Below are 19577 nucleotides of genomic sequence, written 5' to 3' on the forward strand. Positions count from 1 at the left end.
TGTGACTTTCCGTGACCTCCATGACTACTGCAGTGGCCAGAGTGGCTGAGCCCAGGGCTGCCCAAGTAGCTGGCTCCGGGGACCGCTGCTCAGGCAGCCCCGGGGACAGCCACACTAGCCGCTGCTGGAGCGGCTCTGGAGCCAGCCGCACTGGCTGCTGCTGGAGTGGCCCTGGGGCCAGCCACACAAGCCTCTAGTCGGGTAGCCTGGGTAGCTGGCCCCGGGGACCACCCGAGCAGTGGCTGTTGCGGTGGTCACTGCCCCCCAAGCAGTAGCCCCACCCCCGGCCCTCCCTTAAGCAGCTACCCATTACCCCCACCCAAAGTAGCGGCCCCCCCCCTGGGCCCCACCGAGCAGCGGCCCCTACCCCCCCCTGCAACAGCTGTCCCGGGGGCGAGTAGCTGCTGCTCGGCGGCCCCTGCCAGCGGTCCCAGGGGGTGGCCCCCGGCATCTGGTGCTGCACTGGCCCTCTCACAAGTAGCGGCCTCACCCCCCCCGAACCCCCCGCCCCAAGCAGCGGTCCCAGGGGCAGCCAGAGCAGTCACTCACAGCTCGGTGGTCCCTGGCAGCAGTCCTGGGGCGGTCTCCAGCAGCTAGTGCTGCGCTAGCCCTGCCCCCGCAAACAGCAGCCCCCCCCACCTCCCTCAAGCAGCAGTCCCCGGCCCTCTCCTAAGCAGTGGCCCCTACCCCCCCGCCCCGCCATCCAGCAGCAGTCCCGGGGGCAGCTGGAGCAGCTGCAGCTTGGCAACCCCTGGCAGCGGTCCCAGGGCGGCCCCCAGTAGCGGTCCCGGGGGTGTCTGGAGTAGCCGATGCTCGGTAGCTCCCGACGATGGGCCTGGGGTGGCCCCTGGCAGCTGGTGCCACGTAGGCCCCACCCCACACCCAAGCAGCAGCTCCCCGCCCCTCCTGAGCAGCGGCTCCTGGTCCCCTCCCCAGCAGTGGTCCCCGGGGCAGCCGGAGCAGCTGCTAGTTGGTGGCCCCTGGCAGCGGTTCTGGGGCAGCCCCCAGCAGCTGGGCTGCGCTGGCTCCGCCCCCCCCGAGCAGCAGCCCTATGGTCCCCCTCCTCCCTCCCCCAGTAGCACTCCTGGGGGTGGCCGGAGCAGCTGCTGCTCGGTGGCCCCCGGCAGCTGGGGCCCCTGGCCCCGCCAAGCAGTGGCTCCCCCGGGAGGTCCCCCGCCCCCAAGATTTAGTCGGGGTATTTATAGTATAAGTCATGGACAGGTCACAGGCTGCAAATTTTTATTTATTGCCCATGACATTTACTAAAAATACCCATGACTAAATCATAGCCTTACTCATGAGGTCACACTGGTGGGGTGGCAAGCTCTTAAAAATAGCATCCTCCGTGCGTTCAAGGTCACGCCCACGAGGGCGGGGTCATGCAGGCTGGGGCAGGTACCTGCCATTTTTGGAAGTACTGGAATGTCTGGTATTCTGGGGATGCATGAGAAGCCACCCTAATTCTATGAGATAATGCAACAATGCTGTGACGTCAGCAGCTCCTGCCCACTTGCTGTCAGGCGTGAGCTTGGGAAGGGCTGGTGTCAGTTCATTAAGGAACTGCTCTGGTTTCTGTAGGGGCAGGTATGGGAGAGATAAGAGGCATCACAAAGAGAAAAGTGACAAGGGAGAAGACTAAAGGTAGGTGCCACAAAGGACTGCAGGGAGGAAGAACCATGAGGAATCACATAGGGAAAAGAAGGATGGACCACAAGAGAGTGCATGAAGGAGAGTGGGACCACAGGAATCATGTGGAAGAGGATGAGATGGGACCACAAGGGATTGCATGGTGGAAGGAGACCACAAGGGATCACATGCAAATAGAGGAGGCGGGAGCACAAAGGATTGTGTGGAGGAGAAAGAGATGGGAGGATGAAGGCCTGTGTGGAGAACGAAAGACCATGAGGGATTGTGAGGTAGTGGAGGAGGGACCACGAGGAATCACATGGAAGAGGAAGGATCACAAGGAGTTGTACAGAAGAGGATGAGGTCAGACCACAAAGGATCACATGGGGAGGAGAAGGAGATGGGACCATGAGGGATGGTGCAGAAGAGGACAAGGTGGGCCCATGAGAGATTGCATGAAGGAGGAGGAGCGACTATGAAGGATCGGGCAGCACAGGAGGGTCCATGAAGGATTGCATGGTGGAGGAGGAAACCACCTCATGAGGGATTGTGCAGATAAGGAGGAAGGCCCACAAGTGATTGCATGGACGAGGTGGTGGGACCATGAGGGACTGCATGGAGAAGGGATCATGAGAGAGAGAGAGTGTGTGGTGAGGGAGGAGGAGGAGGAGACGGGACCACAAAGCCTATGAAACCTTAATTGTACCCTCTTGCGCTTATGCATTATGATACAGTCTTTAATGGCATGATCACTTACCAATTTTCAGTGCACAGAACAGATGGTGCTTACTTATTGTTCAATGTGTGCCCATAGGCCTTATTTATTGCACACTATTCACACCCTGCTCTGAAGGCAGAATTATTAATTTCCTCATGGGCTATTCTATGGTGCTCATCACTCAAGTATCCAAATGCTTCATAAATATTAATGAATTTATCTTCACAACACTCCTGTGAAATGAGAGGGTGATATAATCTGCAATTTAAAGATGAGGAGCTGAGGCCCCCAGCAACACCCTGCCAAATTTCAAGTAATTGCTGCAAAGCGTAAAGGCACTAGAACTTCTCTATTAAATGGTTGGTAGGTTTTTTTTTTAATAAGGGCAAAGCAATGTATTTTTCTTCAATCTTATTCTCAGAAATGGCTGAACTGTTTTAGCTGAAACTTTAAATAAAAAATAAGAATTAAAAAAAAATTAGTCTGAGACAGACACCTGACATGGAAAATTTCAGTCCAACCAAAGTTATAAGCTATTGAAAACAGGGTCTTATAATGGAAAGTTTCAGGCAACCTTTAATTATCAATATTGTTACCAGCTCCTCCTATAATTCATATTTTCTTTCAATCTGTCCTTGTTACCTATGATTTTTAGTTAGGAGGAAATATAAAAACAGGAATAAGTGACCAAAGTCTGATGTACCTGCAGAACCATACAACAAATAGTGTGTTAGCTCTTTGAGGCAGGCACTGTCCAAACACATACTAAGAGACAGTGCCTAGCACATGGAGTCCTGACTAGACACTGCCACAATATAAATTTTAAAATAATGAAAGTGACATCAAGATGCCTCCAATCTGCCCTCAACAGATACAGACCTATCATAAGATGGTGGATGGTGACAGTATAAACTATAACAATTCTTCTCAGAACTATCTTCTTATCAAGAAGTCCTGTTGCTGAGGAGACATCCATGACAAATGCTTATTGCATTCTACAAGTTCTATTATACTGTTTCTTTGACACACCATTTATTAGTACCTAGTAACTAAAGTGGAAAGAAGAAAGTTGGGTAGATCATGTTACTGCAGATCTGAGAGGAGAGAGGGAAATAAATGGGAAAACAGGTCCAGCTAGATGCTCACATTATCTATTTTTCTTTCTTATTTCTTTCACATTTTCTGAATTTACTGTTCTAATTCATTCTTCGTATCACTGCTCTTTTTTGTTTTTTGTTTTACTAAAGCTATGAGATGTTTCTATATATTCAGGGAAAAAGATGGGATTTGATTAGTTAATGTCGGAAAGTACTCTGAATTACTCTGAGGAAAGCTGCTATAGAAGTGCAAGATATGATGATAATTACTTAGTTCCTACTAGAAGAATAAAAAGTTTGAGTATTTTCAGTTCTGTAAATTTCTGCTCATGCACGGGCGGCGGGTATAATAGGCTAGGGAAGGCTGCTGGATACCTGGGCAATGCTGGACCCCTCTTCTTCTCCCTGCTCTGCCCCTTCCCAGAGGCCCCCCACTGCCACCTGCTGCTGCCTGGTGAGTCCCTCCTGTCCTCCACTCCACCCCCCTTCTCCACAGGTCCCTGCTGCTCACCGCATCCCTCTTCTCCTCCATCCCTCTCCCCATGAGACCTCCCCCTGACTGCTGCTTGCCACCTCCCTCCTTACCCCCCCCACCCTCGTGGAGGAGAGGAAAGACTGGGGGAGCGGGGGTGGAGGGGACCTCACGGGGTAAGGGGGTGGAGGAGAGGAGGGACACAGTGAGCAGGGGGGCCTTGTGGGGGAGGGGAGAGGAGGGACACGGTGAGAGTGGTGGCAGGGGGTCCAAGTGGGGAGGGAGCCAAGCCAGGGAGGGGTGGGCCCTGGGGCATAGTGGGGGGGGGCCACCGGTGGAAGAGGCAGGGCAGGGAGTTAGCCTCCCCTAGGGGAAGCTTCACCCACTGCCCATCATGGTCCAACATTATACAGCAAGATTGCAGAAAAGCTCTTGGTCTCTCTCTTCACCCCTTCCCTCCCCCATATTTTAAGTTCACTCTGGACAACTAAAGAAAGATCAGGTTAACAAGTGACAGCTGAGCACGAAGCCATACATCTCCAGCATTAAGTGCAAGCAGCTAGAAACCATACAGCTGCTGCTAGCAATTAGAATTGTCAGCTTTCCACCAAGGATCCCTCTGCTGACTTATTAAGGTTAATTGCCAACAGGTATCAGATTGCCTTAGCCTGTGGGGATATAAACCAAACAGGGAGAGGACTAGGAGGTGGTGGGTTAGTGTGAATTGCAAACTGGTGTGTTTCTTAACAATTAACTCATGATCTAGAGGAAGCTTAACCCTTTATTTGAACCTCTATGTGACACAGACATATTTATGGTTGGCTGTAGGAAGCTTTCATTATGTTTAGGACCTAAAACCCATGGTACGGATTGTTACAATTCCCATACTGGGTAGCCCATCATAATGAGATTACTGGGGGCCAAAATTATATTGTTCCTTAGACAGTCACAAAAGAAGTGGAAGAGAATGTTCTCAAATAGGGTGGTGGCTGTCATGAGAATACCAGTGATGTTTCTGATGATCAAACCTCAGAAGATTCAGTGATGTAAATAAATCCCCCAAATCTGGGTGCTTCTCTGAGTTACCCACATCTCTCACAACCACAAAGCTGGGCTATGAATGACATGAGAATGGGCTTCCCTGTGAGAAGGCTCCTATTTCTGGCTGGAACCCAGTAGTGCAGAGGTAAATCAAAACCTAACAGGAACTGAGGAAGACTGGACATTAAGTAGACTGTTGAAAGAAAAAAGTTACCTAGGGAGGTGGTGGAATATCCATCCTTAGAGGTTTTTAAGGCCCTGCTTGACAAAGTCCTGGCTGGGATGATTTAGTTGGGAATTGGTCCTGCTTTGAGCAGGGGATTGGACTAGATGACCTCCTGAGGTCTCTTCCAACCCTAATATTCTATGATTCTATTTTCAGTTGTCAGAACTCAGGGTTTGTCTGAGATGGCTCTCCCCCATTTCTCTTTCCATAGATCCTAACCCTGCCTTCCACAGCCATTTGGCTCCCCTCCTCCCCCCTCCAATCCGATTGTCCTGACATTTAGAGGAGACTGGAGCAAAATAATGTAGGCAGAACCTAACTGTGGTTGCTGTTTGGGTATAACTTGTCATAAACTGATTCAGCAAGTTAAGCCTGTCACAAAGTCATAGCTATGTGAGCATCGCTCTGTCCTGGCCTTGGCTCACATGGCCCTGTCTGTTCCTTTATCTCAGGGTAGAAGGACAGTTGAACTGTTACACAATCACCATCTTATCCGTAAAACCACAAGTGTCTGTGGGGGAGGGGCGGATGAGGGGTATGGGGGTGGGGAGGAAGAGAGAATCTTTCGCTCTCTTTAAGTACTCAGCAAATTATTAAATCAGGACTGTGCTGTATCATGCTTAGTGTATTCAGAAAGGCACATGGCCTTTAGCAACCCCTCTCCTCATTGTTCTAAAATGTATAAGGTTTAAAGAATTCTATCAATCACTAATACACCAGATTTTTTTTTTTGACAGGTCCAAGTTCACTGTCTGAGTTTTGAACGCCAGGGATCATGGTCAGTGCACACATTTTTGTATTTCTTGGACGTGAAAAGCCCCAAAGCCAGTTCCCTGACCCTAACTCCACTTATGCCTGTTGGGAGTCAGGATTTTCCAATGCCACATGCTGCTGCAGCTGACTACAGGGTACACAGGCTTGCTGCTTCTAAGAAGTTAAGTACAGTAGCCAAAGCTGACATATAAACACACATGTAAACATACATGGATTTATATGTGCATGAATAATATGGATATATTACATATTGTATATATGGATATATTATATACATAGATATATATGCACATAAATAATATAGAGTTACAACTTAATTAGTTTTAAGAGAGAGCTGGACACATTTATGAGTAGGACTGTATGACAAAGTTGTCTGTGGTGTTGGGGGGCAGTGCTCAGCAGCCCTGGGGGTCCCTTCTGGTTTATATTTTATGTTACTAAAATCTCATGCTTCAGGGCTTCACCTGGTCTCCTGCAAGGGTCAGGAGGGATTCTCTCTCTCCCCGCTCCTCCCCCCGCCTCTGTATTCTGGGTTTGATTGGTTTTGGTCTCCTTCCTCTGAAGAGATGGCCATGGCTGGAGATGGGACATTGGAAGGGGTGGGCCAGGGCTCTGAGGTGGCACTGAGCATTCTCTCTCTCTCTCTCTCAGGTACCTGGCTGGCTGGTTCTTGCTCACATGCTCAGGGTCTAACTGATCACCATATGTGGGGTTGGGAAGGAATTTTGAGAAGACTGTTGATTGTAAGCCACAAATCTACACAATCTTACCCCAGCCCACCCACTCCAGAAATATTCCCAGCCTTGCTGCCTTTTCAGCACCAATACTGTCCTGAACAGGCATTGGTATTTGCACCCTATTGCTCAGTTGCAGCAGTAGTTTTGCAATGCAAACAAATGTGTACTGAGGATCTATGTTGAAATTGCCAAACTCGTAACAACTGTGACTCAGCTAGATTTGAAACCAGAGCCTCAACCTGAAAATGCATTGCAGCAATGCCCTAAGCCCATCTTAACCCTCCCCAGCCCTGCAAGCACAGTCTCACCTGGTATAAGCTGGCAAGGTGGTGGTTGGTTTTGATCAAAAATGGTTGGTTGACCCCTGGATGGTCTACATCGTGCGCTGCAGCAGCTAGCAGTCCAAGCATAATGTCCAGAGGGGTGAGGAAGTTGGCAAGCTGGACCACACAAAATTGACCACAACATTAGCACAAACAGGCAAACAATTCTTTTACCAAGAAAATCAAAGCAACTGCTACATCATATAATTGTTTGGTTTTATAGTTCAATTTACAATGCTATCATCTGAGATAATTATTTATACACAGCGATCCACAGGTATGGCACTTTTGAGTTCATTGCACAGTTTGTATCTATCAAAACTATCAGGCTATAATGCAGTGGTTCAAGTAAGCTGGTAAGATCAGGTACGCTATACCATTAAGATATTTATTGCCGATATGCCGTACTGGAAAGACACATTCGGTATCCGCTGAACACCACAGGGCTCTCCTGGGAATGGCAGCGGTGAAAGGAGCAGAACATGGGGCCGCCGGGCAGCCCCATGCCAGCAGCTCCCTGGGCCCGGCTGTTTACTGCCCCCAGCCCTTCCATGCAGCTGTGTCTCCTGTCTGGGGTCTGTACAGCCCCGTCAGAGGACAGGGCAGTGGGCGGGGCTGGAGACAGTACAGCTGTGCTGGAGGAGCTGCTGGCATGAGGGTGCCTGGTGGACCCACGTTCTTCTCCTTTCACTGCTGCAGTTCCTGGGAGAGGCCTGTGGTTCAGCGGATACCGATTTCTATCCCCATCCATGGGTATAAATTTGTATCCGCGCAGAGTTCTAGTCACAGACCATTTTTTGTGAGGGGGGGTTGGGGTCGGGCCAGCGACTGGTGCAGTGGTTCTCAAACTTCTGTACTGGTGACCCCTTTCACATAGCTAGCCTCTGAGTGTGACCCCCCCTTATAAATTAAAAACACTTTTAAATATATTTATCACCATTATAAATGCTGGAGGCAAAGTGGGGTTTGAGGTGGAGGCTGACAGTTCGCGACCCCCCACGTAATAACCTTGCGACCCCCGGAAGGGTCCTGACCCCCAGTTTGAGAACCACTGGACTGGTGGGAGGGTCAAGTGACTCTCCCCAGGCTCAAGTGCCCCCGCCAGCCCGGGCGGAGAGAGAAGGCCAGAGCGCCTCCTTTTCCAGCCACGCTGCCTGGTGCAGCGCAGTGGCTGCCTGGGAGAGCCAGGCACTCTCCCAGCCAACTGTTGTGCTGCACCGGGCAGCATCCAGGAGTGGCTCCAGGGCCTGGTTGCCGGGAAGAGCAGCTGAATGCCAGGGGGAGCCAGCGCAGCGGGAGGACAGAGCCCCCCCCGTGGGATGGGGAGGGGATGGGGAGAGCACGGGGGCCCCGGGTTGGGAGCGGGGTGGAGAGGAGTCACATGGGGGGGTCACATGGGGAGGTCACGTGCTCCCCATTTAGCTGGTGCCCCCCTTTGTGTCCCTCCCATGAGTCGCTGTACTGGTAAGAGTTAAAATCTACTTGCACCACTGGCTATATGCTGACTCATTATTATAATAGTTTTTATGTTAGCATGAGCAATTAACAGGCTAAAAAAAACAGGGTAGCTGCTACAAAAATACTGTTATTTAGTCTCAAAGATCCAGTTTAGAAACAATGTGTAAAACTACCAGTCTAACCTATCATATAAGATCAACTCTGCCATCAGGAACTACTTGAAAATGTTAGTGGTATATTACACTACTAGTAAAGCACACCGTATTAACAGTGTATCCGTGTCCAAAGGCCAACATTTTCAAAGTTGTCTGCTTAATGTTAGGCATCTCAATCCAGATTCAGACACCTAAATAATAGACCTGATTTAGCTGTCTAACTTCACACACTCACGTTTGAAAATGTTGGCCACAATCCTTTCTGAAATACCTTTCATGTCATTTAGAAGCAGAGTGGAAGATCATTCTCGTTATGATTTGGAACCGGCCCCCAAGCCTTTCTGTTGCTGAGTGCCAGTTATTTATTACTAATATGAATATTAGTTCTGATTTGAATAAGGTGCCCTGCAATGAGAAACAAATGTGCCCTGCAGACTCCAGATGTCAGCTATCCTGTGCATTTAGAGGCAGCATGGTCTTGTGGTTAGTCTAGAGGACTGTGACTCATGAAACATAGGACCTGATTCCACTTTCACTTATACCTGGGTAACACTCCATTGACTTCAACAGAATTGCCCTTTGTTTACGCCAATTCAAGTGAGATCAGAATCAGGCCACTGGACTCTGTTTCTGATTTTGCTACTGAGTAGCTGTGTAAGCTTGAGTCATGGTGAGTTTAAGTGCCTTAACTATTTTCCCCATCTCCAAAATAGCTATTTTATCTATCTTGGTACAATGATTTGAAACTCTTATTTGACAAGCTCTCTCAGTGCAAAGTCCTATTGTTTTCATTTGCTATTACCTTGGGCTCCTTTAGGTAGCAGTGCATAGCTTGAGTGACGTCAGCAGCGTGGACAGCGTTGTGGTATGGGTTTTGGCTGTGATAATCTTCTTGAACCATAACTAGAAAGCAAAACAGGGAAAAGATCTGTCCCAACACCATGATCATTCTTGGAAACTGGGGTTAAAACCAGAGTTGGGGTTATGCTCAGGGGCCTGGGGATTTTCTTCAAATGTCTACGTCTTGCATGGCTTGGCACTCTTACTAAGATGGCTTTGGAGGAAAAAAATTGCTTGAAAGGATTTGTGAGGCCCTAGAGGATTCTGGGCCTAGTTCATAAATCAAGCTTTCCTTGCCTTAGTGAAGGCTCTCATTTAGAAGTAAAATAAGGGTGGGAGCAAGGGAGGCAAAATTATACACACTAGAGTGTAATTATTTTAGGCCGCTGTCGTAGTTGAGTAATATGTCATTAAGGCAGTACCTATTTCACAGCAGAGGCGGGAGGTGGGGTCAGTTGGGTGGAGCAGGGGGGAGGGGGTTGTTACTTGATTGATTATCCATGGACAAAGGTGTGCTCATGTTCTTTAGGCAGGGCCTCAGAAATACAGTATTTTGGTAATCCAAGTGGAAATTCCTGGAATATTTTTAGTCATCTCTATCCTTGCATTTTAAAATCCCAGTCACTCTTGTTTTAGTTTCTAGTGCTGGAATTGTTAATTTTCCACCTGGAAGATTGAGATCCGACTTTACAGCCTTCTCTCAGCTCCTGTTGGCACAAGAAATCACTGAGGTTTGCTCCTGAAATTTGGTTGTGCCATGTGGTAGCACATTTCAACAACAGGCAATCCACTGTGCCATCCTAGGGCAAAATGACATTGACATTGTATATGCAAAGTCTGTATTATAACATTGTCCAAATCACCCTTCTCTCTGAGGACAATGTCCTATTAAGTGGGGAGAGGGATCAGAAGCAAAATTCCAGTGGCATTGACTCAATGCTATTGAATGGCTTTCCTGGCAACCTGGGTCTCTAAAATGTATCAGGGGAGACAAGGAAATCTCTAGCATGAGACTTCTCTAGCTATTAATTGCCAGAAGGATGGAATGCATATTGTACTGATTGGGACAGAGACACCTCATGTGAGGTGAAGAATTGAGTATGTGCATGTGACACAAAAGAGAAAATCACTCACGGATAATTCCTTCTGGCATAGGGCTTTTGTTGTAATTGTTGTTTTTGGTCTTTTATACAAGTTGCTAGAGACAATTACTGGTGTGTATATGTGTATATACTATTTCAGTAGGGTTTTTTTTATAGCTAGCACTGTATGTCTATATATCAAATATATACATCATTTGAAGGTGTCGATAATTCTTTTAGCCTTGTATAATTTCGGATTGAGTGATCTGAGCGGCTGCTTCTTACCCTGTACAGTCAGTCATGGCAGTTAAAATAGGTCGAAGTACTCTGGTGTTTGGGGTACCCTCCTGACTGTTGCAGAGTTTGCACTTTCCAGGAGTGGCAGCTGGGCTTTCTCACTGGCAGGACACTACCTTTGAAACTCTCTGACAGGACAGGATGCATGGACTTACTTGTCTTTGGCTTTCTTTCTTTCTTTGGTACCCTGACAACATGGGGGCTAATATTTCTGTTGGCAGTGGCGGCAGCAGCAGTGGCTTTCATCAGTGCTATCCAGTGTAGACAGCTTGATATAATTTGTTAAATTTTGTAAATAGGCTCTTAGTTGCTCTATAAATCACTAAAACAACAACACTGCACTACAGTTCCATTTCCACTGAGATGTATTTTGGATTGGTTCTACAGTGTGTGGGGGGTTCTGTCTGTGTGGGCCTACCCAGTCTGCGTGTGGCTCAGTATAAGGTGGTTGATTTTTTAAAAAAATCAGCAGTTCAGCTTTATCTGAGCTGATGAAAGATTGGTTTAGAGACCAATCCAAAGTTCACTGAAGTCTCACCATTGACTTCAGCTGCTCTGAGTCTTTATTGCTTGTAAAGTAAGTTAGTGTATTTAATATATTGCTGACATTGATATATATATTCTTGCAAATGTCAGCAATATTATAAAATATAATTGAAGCAAGACACTAAGCTGTAAAATGCCTTTGATGATAGAGTTGAAGAAAGGACTTACCTAAAAACCTATGTAATGTAACCATGTCTAACTGGAAATGGTGAATAAGCCCATGCACATTGAAGAGGTGGCACAGCAATGTTACCAGGCTATTTCCTGAAAATATAAAACACTTGTTAGCTTCTTTTAACAGTGGATAAATAATGCAGTGACAACTGTGTACAAACAAGATCTTGCTTATTTTCTAATGGTCTGAACTGATTCAATCTCTTGAGAGCTGCTCCTTCCAACACTTATGCTAGGGTTGTCAATTTTGGTTGGACATATTCCTGGAGGTTTCATCACATGACATAATCTTTAATTAAAGATTAATCTTTAATTCTTGGAGACTCCAGGGCAATGCTGGAGGGTTGGCAACCCTCATTTATGCACATAAGTAACTTTGCGCATGGGAGTAAAGTTATTCATCACAATGTATTTGCAGGATCAGAACTCTGTCCTGTATGGACAATGTCAGTGGAATTCACCTTTGAGATATTCTTTCTTGTGTGTAGTTTATATTGTACTGGAAATCATTTTCCTATTTCTGCATTATACATGTACTGAATTCACAAAGCAATGCCCAGAAGAGACCTACTAGGAAGGAAACCTTTCAGTACAAGCACAGCTGGGAACTTCACAAACAAGGGCCACTTCAGGAGTCTGTGCAGAAGATGAAGTTGATGGTTTTAGCACTTGAACTTAGCACAATGTCCCCCGTGAACTATATTTAGGGCTTCTATTTCTCAGGGTTTATTAATTTCATTTTTCAGCATTTATTTTAGCTACTTTTGAGTTCTATATAAATATCCAAAAATCAGGATTTTTCGGGGCTTTCTCTTTGTAGATCCATGTAGCACTGTTTCAAACAGCACTACATTAAGGCACACCGGGGAACCTTTAGTGCACATCAGCAGGGTTTACACGGACCAATTAATGGACAACATGTTGGTGTGCTTTAGAAATAACATTCCTAAATCCACTTTACTTTCTGTGTAGACAAGCCCTTAGACACAAGCCAAGGAGCCTATATAAACAAACTGCACTGGAAAAGGAGTGAAATCAATATGATTACTTAGTAACCATTTCTGGTGTTTTTCCAGTGCTTATTTGATAAACATAAATTTCATTTTTTTTAAAATTGCATGTGTTTTATTAGTATTTATCAGTTAAAACCTAAAATCAGAAGCCTCAATTATAGTGTCAGTTCATCTCAATTACTTCAGTACATGGCCAAAGCTAACTGGTATTAAGAGCCAAACAAATTACTGAGAAGTCAACAGTTTGCAATTAGTTGAACTTTTTTATTTCCTAAATGAATGCACACCCATATGAATAATCCATGCATCCAGTTCAGCACATGGCTGTAATTGGATCTGACAGTAACAATGCAGTCGTATGCAGCAGAAAATGAGTTTCAACTTAGCAAAGACTCATTCCCCCCATAAATCCACACTAACTTCAGTAAGAGTTCAGTACAGGTAATAATGGCAAAATTGAGTCCTACATTGGTATTCATATTGACAAGCTATTTAGGAAGAGTATGTGTAATTCTATAATAATCCATTGGCAATGTTCATGGAACTGAAAGAAAATTTAAATTATACAAAAGTACAATGATATAAGGAAAGGGTGATTCAGGATTGAAGGATAATGAATGTCTGAAGAGGAAATAGATTTTAGGTAAAAGGATAGAAAGGCATTTCCTTGATTCGTCAGCTATAGTGCTATAAGATGGTAGCACAGGAAGATAATGCAGTATATTCAATGTAATTTCAGCAAGTCAGCAGGATTACATTTTTGCTTTCTTTGTCATTTACACACCTTTCCTTATAATTTCTACTGCCAATCAGAGGGCTAATAAGTAATCCTCTAAACCAGTGAATCCCAACCTTTTCCATATTTCAGCTCTGCCTCTACTGCCAATCTACTTGGGATCTAATAGGGAAGCCCCTCCCATTTAGCAGTGTGGAAGGGATAGGGTGGTCATGACCCCACTCCCCGCCCCAGGCTCTGAATCCTTCCTCTACTCTTAACTGATCCGTCCTACTTCATTGTCTAGATTTGTGTGTACAGAATCAAATATAGACTTGAATACACACATGTATATTTTACTGGCAATTCATAATTATGGCATTATTGAATGAGAGAAGAATTAATATCCTATCCCGACAAATAATATAAATAAAGCATAATTCAGACCAAAACCATTTTATATTAATAAAAATTCATGGCTGATGGAGTCTGGCCCTGAAGTCTGTGTAGCTGATCATGAGAGGATCATCCCAGTGTAGGTGGGTGGTATAGGGCCAGTGCATATTATTGATCTGAAATGAACACATTTTTTAAAGCACTTGTGGATTTTTCCCAGTGGAACGTGCCATTTAAATATAAGTAATTATCAATTTACAATACATAAATAAAAGGTGGCCATGACAAATATAAAGAAATTAAATTTATAGATATGGGATACATTTAAATATAACACAATTGTGAATGTTCTGTAAATGTTTAATGGTGTGATCTTGTAAGGAGCCGAGCACCCTACAATTCCCATTTAAATGTCTGAACAGGAAAAATCTAGCAAAATAATTAGAAATTCCTAGAATAACTGTATGAAGGGGATCATATGACAAAAAAGATTTGGGGTTTTTTGTTGTTACTTTTTTATGACTTACCATTTGTCAAACGGTCAAACAAGAAAATGTCAAAATCCCACATTCCCACTTTGGATAGCATGTGCTGAAAATGCAAACATGAAAAGCAAAATGACTGTTATGTCAGAGTGTGAAGCAGATTTAAATAATTATTACTGTACATTAAGTAATCATAGGTATAGTTGCTGCAGCTTCAAAATTCTCCTCATGAGAGCTATACAGATGCATTTGAAATTGGATCAAAATAGCAATGTCTGCCTTCAAGAGCCAAGTTTTATTCCACTGGGTGAAAAATCCTCTTGCCGTTTTACTTGACAGAAGTACAGTAAATGAGACCCTGCCGAAAATATTTTCCAACTGAAGCAAGAAGAATGTGAAAAATCAAAGAAAACATTTTGCCAAATGGTCCATCGCTGTTCAACTTTTTGCAGCCTTCCCTTATTGCCTCAAATTAGCTCTGAATTTTTCAAAATGACTCGTACAATGTGAGTTCTCCTGAGCTGATTCCTGCATTTTGTCTTAGTTCCTGTAAAGAGATGTGCCCTCTTAAAAATGTAGCTGTACTATCCAGACAAGCAAACACAGGAATAACCTATAATCTCATGCTGTATGCAGTCTCAGAGAGGAGTCCAACAGTACCACCCACTATGTACAGCATTCCACAATTGACTAGGTGCATTCAGGATTTTGAACCTGGATCAGCTGCATGACCTAATATGGCAAATTCTACATTGTCATACTATTCCCCCAGCACCTGACACAGTCCAGATTCCCAAGTGGGGGTCACGATTTGTGACGCTTTCTTGCACTGAGTAATGCTTACTCATGTGAGTAATCCTAATGACATCAACAGGACTAATCATGTGGGTAAATGCTACTCAGAGTGAGTAAGGGTTGAAGAATCAGGTAATTATATTTTGCCTACTATGACTTCTCTTTTCAATTATCATTTTTCACTTTCTAGCCTAAACTGTTGTGTAGTGTTACTATGGACTGTTAAATAGTTGCTGCAGAGATGGCAGCATTTTCTTGGTGGATGAAATTAATCCTATGTATAGTTTTATATCAGCTTACTTTTGTAACTCACTTAGGGATCCTTCAGGCATACAAATGTATGTTCCTCACTTAATAATTCCAGATTGTAATTTGGGCTGGCTGAGTTTGAACTTTGGCATCAGGTCTAGATATTTCCTTGTCACTCTGATGCTCATTCCTTAATGCTATGAGCATAAAACCCATGGCAAAGTCTAGTACATTTGTTGGGGGGTGAAATTAGAGTGGGTAATTTTAGCCAGTTCATCCACCCATTTGTTTTTCAGAAAAGCAAATTATAAAATGACATTCTTCAGCAAGATATTTCCAAGGATTGGGGATTTGGAGAAGTCTCTTACCCTTGCTTGTCCAAGGTAGTCTTCATCCAGTAAGTACAGAGAGGCTTGTGGTACAATTCCACGCAACAGCCTGGATGCATGGAAATATCTCTGAAAGCTTAACAGTCTTTTCACCTTTTTCTTGGTGCCAATTTCCCCTGAGTGTGTTGTATCTGTGAAAAGTAATTAGTACAAAAACCATCATGCTGGAGCTCAAGGACAACTTTCTCCATTCTTTAAAAAGAAAACATTGAACATTTCATAATTTTGTAAGTCTTCTCTCAAACTCGCAAGAAACCACAATACTCTTAATGCCGCATTCTTTGCTGTTCAGATTCAGGAATAAAATCTCTGTCTTAGGAGTGTGCGTGCACAAGTTATACATTAGCTTTAGAAGTAATGGTGTATAGTTGTATTACAGAGATGAATTATGGTGCAGTGGTTAAGATACTAGCTTAGAAGACCTGCGTTCAAGTCCCTGCTCTATCATAGGCTTCCTGTATGACCTTGGGCAAGTCACTTAGTCTCTCTGTGCCTCAGTTCCCTGCGCCACAGGGGTGTTGTGAGAATAAGCACATTAAAGAGTATGAGGTGCTCAGAGACTACAGTAATGGGGCCCACATAAATACCCCATGTGAATAGTAATGTGTCCTATTAGCAAAACTTGTGTAAGGATTAAGAGAAATACTTAAATTTGACTTTCGCTGCTCTTTTGGAAGGTGAATAAGTCAAAACTAAGTACATAGGAGAGGGATTTGCTGTGCTGAAGTTGAAATAATCCTCAGTAAGGATCTTCTGAGGTTTCAGCTTTCTGAATGATGCCTTATGGTGTTTAATGGAGAGGCTGACATGCACTTTGTTTTACCAGTTTAGGTCAGAGGGGATTTAGACTGTAAGCTCTTCAGGGCAGGGACTGACTTTTTGTTCTGTGTTTGTATAGAGCCTAGCACAGCGGGTCCTGGTCCGTGACTGGGGCTCCCAGGTGTGATGATAATACAAATACACAATGAATACATAAATATAACAACAGGCTCTTTTAAAATAAGGACTTTTTTTCCACCTGCTGATATACTTCACTGATGTACAACAAGTGACAGGTCCAGGAGTCACTTTGGGATTCCTGTTTGCTAGTAAAAGGCTGTACACATCCAAGAGATAAAATAGTTGGTTATTCCAGTTCCAAGTATTCTTTGCTCATATTACTTAACAGTTATATTGGGACAATATTATTATACACTGAAAGACCCACAAAAACCTGGGTTAGGTCCAGGGTTTGATGTAGAATTTGATGTAGAATTGTCATCTTTGGGTAGGTTAAATCTTTTCACGATACGAGTTGTATTTTCCTGGAGTAATTTGTACCAGCATTGTTAGTGCCATGCTCTTTAGATAGATGGATAGTTCCAAAACAGATAAGGCACACAATCAACAAAAACGTGACCAACTTTTTTGATGCTGCAAGGTAAACTTCAGGAAATCAGACAATGAAACTCCCAGCTTTTGTTAATCATTCATGCTTCTAAATCCCTTTGGATTACAATGAAAATATACTTTGCATTCTGAATTTGGAAATGTGACAATCAGACACTCTGGTCTACTCGATCTCTTTCCAAACAGAACTGAAGCCAGTACATGTTGAACTCAGAAGTTAAAAGATCTAGATATTAAGTTTCTGAATGAACTTTTCTGGCTGTAGCATCTTTTTGTAGTTCTCTTTCCCCCACATTCCCACATTTGCTGGGAAACTTTGTGCACCCAATTTGGGATCTAATGTTGGATCAGTCTAATACTGACTGACACTGTCTTCTTCAATGAGAGAGACAAAGGGTACAGACAAAGGGTACACTACGAGATTAATTCGAATTTAGATAATTCGAATTTGGGAAACAGATTGTATAAATTCGATTGTGCGCGGCCACACTAAGCACATTAATTCGGTTTTTAACCACATTAATTCGGTGGTGTGCGGCCACACTACCCCTAATTCGAATTTACAAAATCGATTTTGGTGCTACTCCGCTCGTCGGGGTGGAGTACAGAAATCGATTTTAAGTGCCCTTTAATTCGAAGTAACTGGCTCCGTTGTGTGGACGGGTTAAGGATTAATTCGGATTAACGCAGCTAAATCCGAATTAAAGTCGTAGTGTAGACCAGGCCAAAGTGAGTGACATAATATCTTTTATTGGACCAACTTCTATTGGTGAAAGAGCCAGGCTTTTGAGCTAAAGAAGAGCTCTGTGGAGCTCAAGAGCTTGTCTTTTTCATCAACAGAAATTGGTCCAATAAAAGATATTAACTCACCCACCTTGTCTCTCTCATATCCTGCGACCAACACTGCTACAACGACACTGTCCTCTTTAATGACATCTTCCTTTTATGTGATGTTGTGTGTGGTTTTTAAAAAATTAAATTCTTCTCTTTCCCATGTGGGTAGTGAATGAATGTGTATAGTGCTCTTTGGCCTGGTCTACACTAGGACTTTAATTCGGATTTAGCTGCCTTAATCCGAATTAACCCTTCACCCGTCCACACTACAGAGCCAGTTAATTCGAATTAAAGGGCCCTTTAAATCGATTTCTGTACTCCACCTCGACGAACGGAGTAGAGCCTAAATCGATTTTGTTAATTCGAATTAGGGTTAGTGTGGACGCACACCACCGAATTACTGTATTTAAGTTAATGGGGTAGTGTGGCCGCACACCACCGAATTAATGTGGTTTAAAACCGAATTAAGGTGCTTAGTGTGGCCGCGCACAATCGAATTTATACAACCTGTTTCCCAAATTCGAATTATCTAAATTCGGATTAATCCTGTAGTGTAGACATACCCTTAGATGGTAAACAGTAAGTGAACCAGAGCCATTAGACTCCATGCCATCCCCATGGTAAGATGAGTGGCCCTGGAGTGTCCATAGTGAATCATCAGTAGCATTCAGTTCTCATGGTCTGTAACAAGATTGCATGCTCTTTGTTATATGCACCTGGACGCTGGCGCTTATAAAAGTTCAGCACTGCTTCTTAATGAGTTTCCAAGTTGTGATGGTGATTTTTGTGTGTGCAGCCTTTGCAATACAATCTGCTGGAGATCACTATAATGATAAATTACCAGAAGAAGCAAAACTTCATTAGCGACCTAAACCCACCTAAGGATGCATTTTCAGTGCATAAAATCTAGTGCATGACCCATTTTGGAAAAAAAAGGTAAAATTGGCTGCCTACTCTGTCATATTGTTTGGTGTTTCCCCATAACCAATCCATGTGCAGTGATGCTAAGAAGTTAAATTTAGAATAAAAAAAAAAATGTAACTGATGCCAGGGAACATATAAAAGGGAATATACCTTATTCAAGTTGTACAGTAGCCATATTCTCTCTTTACTGAATTCCAGAATGATTTTGCTTCCCTAGAATTTCATATATGGATGAATTTGACAAGGAATTTCATATATGGATGAATTTGACTAGGAAAATTAAATTGTTTTCATAAGGAAGAGAACTTAGTTTGGCATTTATTTTATTCTATTATTGTTAGGAGTAACAGCCAAGTTTACTATTAGAGAAATTAAAGTTGTTTAATTTGTGCATTTAACAGCACTTCATGTCTAGTCAGTTTCACTGTAGTCACTGTAAGTTGAGAGGCCAAAGGAAAAAATAGGGCAGTGGTTAGAGGCAGGTGGGGGTAAGCATGTTTTTTTTTAAGACGGGGTTTACAAGGGATTGGCTGAAAATGGAGAGTTCTTTTCAGGGCAAGCCTATCATTATTTGAGATGAGCAACTGCATTGTACATCACTCAATTTGTTATGCAGAGAAGATTTTACAAAACATGCATGTGGTGAGGGCATCTGTTTCCATTTTTTGCTATTTGTGCTGAGCATTGGTTCTTCTGTGAAATTCAAATTTGACCTTTTCCATGCTTCTGAATATTAAAAATATGTATCTAAAACACTTTTCTGGCACTTTTTAGAGTGGTCTTTAGATACTAATTTTAGAATCTTATAAAGTCTGTATTGGC

The 19577-nt window shown here is 43.8% G+C and overlaps 1 protein-coding gene across 2 annotated transcripts in view; it reads right to left on the minus strand.

Moving 5' to 3' along the window:
• The window catches only part of PDE7B (phosphodiesterase 7B), a 271346-nt gene that overhangs the window by 16637 nt on the left and 235132 nt on the right, over positions 1-19577 (minus strand). For both annotated transcript variants that reach the window (XM_024208010.3, XM_024208000.3), the window contains 5 exons: positions 15588-15739; positions 14218-14281; positions 11561-11656; positions 9430-9530; positions 7000-7131 (listed from right to left, as the gene is read on the minus strand). In XM_024208010.3, coding sequence (XP_024063778.1) covers positions 7000-7131; positions 9430-9530; positions 11561-11656; positions 14218-14281; positions 15588-15739 — 545 coding nt within the window. The remainder of the gene's footprint in view (positions 1-6999; positions 7132-9429; positions 9531-11560; positions 11657-14217; positions 14282-15587; positions 15740-19577) is intronic.

This window comes from Terrapene carolina, unplaced genomic scaffold (assembly GCF_002925995.2).
Source record: "Terrapene carolina triunguis isolate 2854851 unplaced genomic scaffold, T_m_triunguis-2.0 Scaffold85, whole genome shotgun sequence".
NCBI lineage: Eukaryota > Metazoa > Chordata > Testudines > Emydidae > Terrapene > Terrapene triunguis.